Source organism: Nansenia antarctica (assembly GCF_963989245.1).
Source record: "Nansenia antarctica genome assembly, chromosome: 20".
Taxonomy (NCBI): domain Eukaryota; kingdom Metazoa; phylum Chordata; class Actinopteri; order Argentiniformes; family Microstomatidae; genus Nansenia; species Nansenia antarctica.
The window spans coordinates 2,664,111-2,672,786 of record NC_137693.1 but is presented as its reverse complement, the minus strand read 5'-3'; the positions used below and the strand labels follow the sequence as shown (position 1 = coordinate 2,672,786).

Here is an 8,676-nt window from a genome sequence, read left to right as displayed (position 1 = left end):
TCCAGAGAGGGGAGGGGGGCGCCGGTGATCTTCTGGGCTGTTCTCACGACTCTCTGTAGCGCATTTCTCTCCGCTGTTGTGCAGCTGGAGAACCAGTTGCAGATGCCGTAGGTGAGGATGCTCTCCACTGCGCCGCGGTAGAAGGTCACCAGTATCTCCTGCTTGCTGTGTTCCTTCCTGAGGACTCTCAGGGTGTATAGCCGCTGTTGTGCCTTCTTGATGTTGGCTTTTGTGTTGTCCTTCCAGGTCAGGTCATCCCGCATGTGCATCCCCAGGAATCGGAGGGTTGAGACTCTCTCCACGCTCTCTCCGTCGATGAGCAGGGGCTGGATCTCAGACTTTTTCCTCCTGAAGTCTATGATGATTTCCTGGGTCTTTGAGCAGCAGGTTGTTAACCTTGCACAGCTTGCTCAGTTGCTCTACCTCATCCCTGTACGCCGCCTCGTCCCCCCCCGAGATGCATCCCACCACGGTGGTGTCGTCTGCAAACTTTACGATGGAGTTGCTGGGGTGGACGGGGGTGAAGTCGTAGGTGTAGAGGTTGTAGAGGATGGGGCTTAGCACGCAGACCTGGGGGGACCCAGTGCTGAGTCTGAAGGCTGTGGAGGTGTGGGGGCCCACCCGCACCCTCTGGGGGCGGTCGGTCAGGAAGTCCTTGATCCATGCACATAGAGTGTGATAGACCCAGGTCTAGTAGTTTGGTCACTAGCCTGTCTGGAAGGATGGTGTTGAAGGCGGAGCTGAAGTCCACAAAGAGCAGTCTCGCGTAGCTGTTTCCCCTCTCCAGGTGGGATAGAGTGGCGTGGAGAGTCGTCGCGATGGCATCCTCTGTGGACCTGTGGGCTCTGTAGGCGAACTGGTATGGATCCAGGTTGGGCGGGAGGCGTGTGAGTATGTGGGCCCGGACTAGTTTCTCGAAGCACTTCATGATGATTGGAGTGAGTGCCACCGGGCGGTAGTCGTTTAGGCAGCTCACCGTGCTTTTCTTCGGGACTGGGATGATAGTTGAGGTTTTCAGGCAGGGTGGGATGGTGGCCTGGGACAGGGACTGGTTGAAGTTTTGGCTTTGGATTTAAAGTAACATTGTTTATTATGTTGCTTTATCTTGTTTATTTAGTGCAATAAAAAAGAAAAAAAACAGACATGCCATGAGCAGGATTTTTGATTTGGTTTTAACTGTTTAACAATATTAAAGCATTTTAATTCAAACTAAAGGCTCTGAAACAGCAAACAACATGTCATCAGGAGTGGGTGATGTAGAGGCTGGGAGAGGTAGAAATCGGATTTGTGTGTGTGTGTGTGTGTGTGTGTGTGTGTGTGTGTGTGTGTGTGTGTGTGTGTGTGTGTGTGTGTGTGTGTGTGTGTGTGTGTGTGTGTGTGTGTGTGTGTGTGTGTGCGTGTGTGTGTGTGCGCGCGTGCGTGCGTGCGTGTGTGTGTGTGTGTGTGCGCGCGTGCGCGCATGCGTTTCCTTTCCTAGGCAAGGCAAGTTTATTTGTATAGCACATTGTTTGCATACAACAGGGGCATACCTACGTTAATAACATACGTTATTAAAAATACAGCGTTTCCTACTTGGGAAATGTAGTTTTCTTCTGTAGTCAGTCGTACTGACTCGCGGTCGCACACTAATGACGCTGACGACGTCGCAACGTCACATGTCATGTGGATTTCGCGGCAAGAACCTTCACTTCCAGAACAGTAACAAGGTAATCTATCCCTCTCCGTTCTAACTAAACTCACATGGAAGTCGTAAGCCCTCATAGATGAATGAATGAACGACGCACATTGAGCAAAAACACATTGTCTTTTCTTTGCATGACTGAGCCAGGAGCAAGCCTGTTAGAGGACCTGCTCTGGTGTTAGTAGAACTACTAGTGAGAGTGTAGTTAGATAGGAGTAGTTTAGCTGTACCAGCTGTTCTATAAATAATTTGATACCCTAAACAGAGATGATCTGTACTGTGTTGTAGCTGTTCCCTTCAACAACGTTTGTGGAATGACAGCTGCTAAGAGTTCCTCTCCTCCAGGCCATGTCAGTGTTTTCTCTATTCATATGCACGCCCCCCTCCTGCAGAAAGTTACAGCCGCTCGTGCAGTTGCATCTGTCACTAGGGTCACTGGGTCTATATGTGTTATGGTACATGTGGGAAAACTAGGGTTAGGTGCTAGGGTGACTTGGTACATGGTGGCATGTCTAACCCTAACCCTAGCACCTAACTCTAACCCTAGTTTTCCCCTAATGTACCGTAACATATGCATTAACATCTTGTGTGTCGTTCCCATTCCGTTTCAGTTAAACACAACAAATGTGCAAACATGTCCAAGATCGAGAAGATGAGCATCCTGGGAGTGCGGAGCTTCGGCGTGGAGGACAAGGACAAGCAGGTCATCACCTTCTTCACCCCGCTGACGGTGATAGTGGGGCCCAACGGCGCTGGGAAGACGGTAGGTTGGGACGACGGGGTCATCCCTATGTTCCCACATGTCTAAGGAACCACACTGTAAAGGCAGGGATCTCTGTAGGCCTGCTGTATGTCGGCGGGCTGCTTGCATGGGACCTGAAGAGGTCCAGTGTATGATCTTGTGCAATTTGGGTTAGGGTCAGGGTCAGGGTTAGGAGCTGTGGAAACGACACAGGGCTGTGGGAACGTAGATATGCTCCTGTAGGTGGGTACAACATGCATTCAGCCAAAGAAGAGTTGCACCCTCCTAAAAATAAATATATAAAATATATGCCAGCTTTATACTCTGCAGAGAGAGCCACTGGAGAAGAGACTCTTCCTCTAAAGCACATCGTTGTATTGCTTTTGTGTGTGAAATGTGCTTTATACACAATTAAAGTTTGATTAGATTTGTATGAATGAATGAATGGTCTTTATTGTCATTGCTACAGTACAGGTACCAAACAACGAAATTTAGGAGGGGTGGCTCCCCTGGTGTTAGGAAAGAAGAAAACTTGGCCCTTTTTGTTTTGGGCCCTGCTGCCCTAGCCCGAGTGCCGTCTGATGACATGATTCATCTGGTTTTACCCCCATTTCCCCCCCCCCCCCACACAAACACAGACCATCATTGAGTGTCTGAAGTACATCACGACAGGGGACTTCCCTCCAGGGGGTAAAGGGAACACGTTTGTTCACGACCCAAAGGTGGGTTACTGTCTGTCTGTCTATCTGTCTGTCTGTCTATCTCTCTCTCTACCTATCTATCTGACTGTCTATCTGACTATCTGTCTGTCTGTCTGTCTATTGATCTGACTATCTGTCTATCTATCTACCTGTCTGTCTCTCTGTATGTCTGTCTGTCTGTCTGTCTGTCTGTCTGTCTGCCTGCCTACCTAACTATCTATCTATCTATCTACCTACCTATCTACCTATCTATCTATCTATCTATCTATCTATCTATCTGTGTGTAAAAGAGAGATTGTTTATCATTGTCACCTCTGCTGTATTGTTACAGAACCTAAGTAGATCCAGTATGTTTACAGTGGTTGTGTGTGTTTGTCCCAGGATGCCCATGAGACTGACGTGCGTGCCCAGATCCGCCTGCAGTTTGTGGACGTGAACGGGGAGAAGGTGGCGGTGCAGCGGTCCATGCAGTGCACGCAGAAGGGGAAGAAGGCGCCGGAGTTCAAGACCCTGGAGGGGGTCATCACCAGGATTAAGTTAGACTGGGTTTTATACTCTCTCTCTCTCTCTCTCTCTCTCTCTCTCTCTCTCTCTCTCTCTCTCTCTCTCTCTCTCTCACGCTGTCTCTCTCTCTCACGCTGTCTCTGTCTCTCTCTCAAGCTGTCTCTCTCTCTCTCACGCTGTCTCTCTCTCTCTCTCACCCTGTCTCTCTCTCTCTCTCTCACGCTGTCTCTGTCTCTCTCTCAAGCTGTCTCTCTCTCTCTCACGCTGTCTCTCTCTCTCTCTCACGCTGTCTCTGTCTCTCTCTCAAGCTGTCTCTCTCTCTCTCTCACGCTGTCTCTCTCTCTCTCTCACGCTGTCTCTCTCTCTCTCACGCTGTCTCTCTCTCTCTCTCTCACGCTGTCTCTGTCTCTCTCTCTCACGCTGTCTCTGTCTCTCTCTCTCACGCTGTCTCTGTCTCTCTCTCTCACGCTGTCTCTGTCTCTCTCTCTCACGCTGTCTCTCTCTCTCTCACGCTGTCTCTGTCTCTCTCTCTCACGCTGTCTCTGTCTCTCTCTCTCTCGCTGTCTCTGTCCCTCTCTCTCACGCTGTCTCTGTCTCTCTCTCTCACGCTGTCTCTCTTTCTCTCTCACTCTCTCACTTTGTGTCTCTCTCTCACTCAACCACTAGAAATCATACATAGGTCAAGTTTCTACACCACTTAGGGTCTGTAGGAGGAACACTAGTTGGGTTTAGGGGGTGAATGCTGTTGCTTTGCAGTGTTACGTAAAGTAATTTCCCTCACCCCTCCCCCCTCCCCCTCAGACACGGAGAGAAGGTCAGCATCAGCTCCAAGTGTTGTGAAATCGACCGGGAGATGATCTCTGCGCTGGGCGTGTCCAAGGCGGTGCTCAACCACGTCATCTTCTGCCACCAGGAGGAGTCCAACTGGCCGCTCAGCGAGGGCAAGCCCCTCAAACAGAAGTTTGACGACATCTTCTCAGCCACCAGGTACTCACTGGCCTCCGCGGTGCTCTGGACTTTTACAGGTGTAAATAAGACGTGACAGCAGCTGGTGAAAGCGGGGAAACAAACATTGTTGAGACGCCAATTGCAAATAATGGAGCCCTATTATTAGGGCTGTCCCTAATGACTATTTTTCTAACGATTAATCTAGCGATTATTTTTCGATTAGTCAATTACTCTAACGACTAATTTAAGGATTAGTCTAACGATTATTATTTTTACTGTTCGATTAATGTATCTCTTATTAACATTTCAGTATTTTATTCAATTATTCTTGTACAAATATATAAATTAGGCTTCTGCACTGCAGGGCAATATTCCACAACAAAAAATATCCTCTCTTTCTTACAGTCCAACATAACATATAATATTATAAAATATAAAAGTTAACTTCAAATAAAAGGAAAAGTGCAAGTAATGCAGTAGGCAAGTTCAAGTCATTTTCAGGAGGAATACCAAAATAAATACCAACATAAAATCCTCTAATTAGTGCAATTCGAGTGAAATTCTAACCGGAATACCGTAACTATACCTCTCAGTAACAATAACGATCTCAGGAACAATATAACATTCTCCCCCTCTCTCTGCTCTCCCCCTCCCACGCTCCTCTCCCCCCCCCCTCCTCTCTCCCCCCGCCTGCCTCCTGGTTATTATTATTATTATAGGTCAGTGTGGGGCGGGCGCGTCACGAGAGACAGTTAGGAGGTCAACAAGTTACAGTATCTTAGCTGTTCATAATGATGGCATGTCTAAAGAAAAACAACAGAAAATCACAATACTTGAGAGTAGGGATGCACCGAATGATCGGCCAGGTTCAGAGGGATAAGCCTTAACCGTGCCATTGATGTACGACTGTGTCGGAGATCTCCGGTCGATAAAAGCTCACATGATTATACTACTATCTAGTATACTAGTATACATACTATCGCATGTGCGGAGTCCATACTCCACCCACTTTACAGCACAGTCAGAGTTCGGCCATTCCGTGTTCCGTGTGAATGTTCGCCAATGTGAGACGTTCATTTTTTATGACGCGATCAAACAGTGCAAGCAACCCATGCTGTTCTGTAAATGAGACGAGCATTGAGTGATGACTACCTACTGCCAAGTAATATAATTATAGCAAACATGTCGGCAGTTTGGTATCTGTTCTCTGACTCTGAAAGACAACAAGAGGCACATTCTGATATTATAGACTTTCGGTTTCGTTTTCGCGTCTTCAAAATAAAAGCGTGAGTTAAGCGTTGTTGAAAATCAATGACACGTCGCTCGTAACTGGTCGCAGCCATGTTGTTTATTTGCGACGCACATTACGCAAGTATTGACGTCGTCGATTACGTCGACTATGTCGACGCGCCGTCCCAGCCCTACCTATTATACTTCTACTAAAATAATAATAATATTTAAAAAGTCTGGTTTTATGGCGGTTTTGGTAAAAAAACGTTGCTATTTTTTAAATGTAAACTGGCAGTGCATTCCACAATTTAGGTGCATAAAATAAGAATGCAGCCTCACCAAATCTCTTCTTTTGTACATGTGGTACACAGAGAAAACCAGCGTCAGAAGACCTGAGATGATGATGATGATGATGATGATGGTGATGATGATGATGATGATGATGATGATGATGGACCTAATGATGGCGTCCCCCCCGCCCCTCTGTCAGGTACATCAAGGCGCTGGAGACCCTGCGGCAGCTGCGTCTGAAGCACAGCGGCGTGGTGAAGGGCTGCCAGACCGAGCTCAGGTACCTGAAGCAGAACAAGGACAAGGCCCAGGAGATCAGGGACACGCTGGCCTCCAAGGAGATGCAGCTCACCTCCTCCAAGGACAGCGTCAGGCAGCTGGAGGGCCAGATCGAACCCCTGGAGGTGGGGGGGGGGGGGGGGGGGGGGGCTAGGGGGCAGATCCAGCCCCTGGAGGTGGGGGGGGGGGGGGGGGGGGGGGGTTGGGGGCTGTAGGGGGGTGCTGGGGGGTGGGGGGAGATGTCTGATGATGCGAGGTCAAGCCAATGGCTATTTGTTCTTTTTTGTTGTTGTTGTTGTTTTTTCTATTGGCTTAATAAAGGCCAAGTTTGACCACCAGACCTTTTGCACATTTGAGCGGAGTAGTGTATAGATGTATAGAAGGGGGGCTTGGTGGTGGGGTCTGGTGATGATGATGATGATGATGATGATGATGATGATGTTGATGATAGTGATGGTGATGATGTTGATGATGGAGATGGATTTCCAGGTCATAAAGTGTGGTTCCCAGGGGTCAGGATGACCCGGTTTGATGATGACACCTTTGATGATGTGTTCCAGGCCCGCCTGGGGGAGATAGACGACACGCTGGGGAAGGTGATGCGTCTGGACAACGACATCAAGGCTCTGGACAGCAGGAAGAGACAGATGGAGGAGGACAACAAGGAGCTGGAGGAGAAGATGGAGCAGGTGGGTGTGGGTGTGGGGGTGTGTGTGAGTGTGAGTGTGAGTGTGGGTGTGGGTGTGGGTGTGGGTGTGGGTGAGAGTGTGGGTGTGGGTGTGAGTGTGTGGGGGTGGGGGTGTGTGTGTGTGTGTGTGTGTCTGTCTGTCTGCCTGCCTGCCTGCCTGCCTATGTTTCTGTCTGCCCGTGTGTGTGTCTGTGTATGTGTATGTGTGTGTCTGCCCACCTGCCTGTGTGTCTGTCTTCCCGTGTGTGTGTTTGTCTGTGTGTGTCTGTCTGTTTGTCTGTCTGTCTGTGTCTGTCTGTCTGTGTGTGTGTGTCTGTCTGTCTGTGTCTGTCTCTCTGTCTGTCTGCCTGCCTGTGTGTCTGTCTTCCCATGTGTGTGTTTGTCTGTGTGTGTCTGTCTGTCTGTTTGTCTGTCTGTCTGTGTCTGTCTGTCTGTCTGTGTATGTCTGTCTGTCTGTCTGTCTGTGTTTGTCTGTGTAACCATGTACGTGAGTGCCTGTCTCTGTGTGTGCAGCCTCGTGCCTCCTCTCTCAGGTGTCTCTGTGTGTGTAACCGTGGTAACCTCCTCCTCCTCCTCTCTCAGGTGTCTCTGTGTGTGTAACCGTGGTAACCTCCTCCTCCTCCTCTCTCAGGTGTTCTGTGTGTGTAACCGTGGTAACTTCCTCCTCCTCCTCCTCCTCCCCCAGGTGTTCCAGGGCTCAGACGATGAGCTGCAGGAGATGTACCAGAACCACCAGCGCAGCGTGAGAGAGAAGGAGAGAAGGCTGGCGGACGGCCAGAGGGACGTGGAGAAGGCCGCGCTGGGGTGCCAGAGGCTCAACAGGCTCAAGTCTGACCTGCTGGTGGAACAAGGTGGGCGTTGAATCCTAATCCTGACTCTGAAGCATCTTCAGGGGGGGCGCTAGGTGGCGTAACACGCTAAGTGTCGACCACGTAACCGCTGGGTTCCCACGTCCGATTCCGGCCACAGACTTATCCTGCATGTCTTCCCTTCTCTCTCTCTCACCCATCCTTCCTGTCAAATCTCTATCTGTCTCTATCGCAATAAAAGGAAAAGTGGGGGACTGCCCCACTCAGAAAAAATTACTTTTAAATATATATGTTCAGGGCTCCCACGGGTCCTTGAAATCCTTGAAAGTTTGTGAATTTGAGAAAAATAAATCAAGGTCTTAAAGGTTTTTGAAAATAGACATTGAAAGGGTCATTGAAAGTGCTTGAATTCCCCTCTCTCTCTCTCTCTTTTTAATTGTTGTCTGTGAGCGGATAGTTCCTATTAGATAAATTCTCATCTAGATCTGTCTCAAACTATGCCGTGTTGGGTCCTTGAATTTGAGGGAATTGAGTCTTGAAAGTCCTTGAAAGGTGCTTGAATGACGTTTCAGAAGGTGTGGGAACCCTGTATTTAAAAAAAAGTGTGATTTAGTCCAGGACTAGGCTTGTCTGTGTTATAACCATGAAAAACTCCCCAACACTCCTCAGTATCAAGGTACTCTGTTCAAGCACCGTAGATCTCTATCTGAACTCCATATTGAAACAGCGATTAGCTTTGTTTTCCCCCAAAATATATAATATAATGTATAATGTGTTTTTGGGTCTGCACCAGTCATCCCCTG

General features: G+C 48.7%; 1 protein-coding gene across 1 annotated transcript in view; it reads left to right on the top strand.

The window, feature by feature from the left end:
• Positions 1 to 2,315: 2,315 nt before the first annotated feature.
• Positions 2,316 to 8,676, top strand: part of rad50 (RAD50 homolog, double strand break repair protein) — a gene marked incomplete at both ends in the record, with an annotated part of 22,170 nt that continues 15,809 nt past the window's right edge. The window contains 7 exon segments of the mRNA XM_080550141.1: positions 2,316 to 2,444; positions 3,062 to 3,145; positions 3,506 to 3,660; positions 4,430 to 4,615; positions 6,297 to 6,501; positions 6,937 to 7,065; positions 7,750 to 7,915. Coding sequence (XP_080406267.1) covers positions 2,316 to 2,444; positions 3,062 to 3,145; positions 3,506 to 3,660; positions 4,430 to 4,615; positions 6,297 to 6,501; positions 6,937 to 7,065; positions 7,750 to 7,915 — 1,054 coding nt within the window.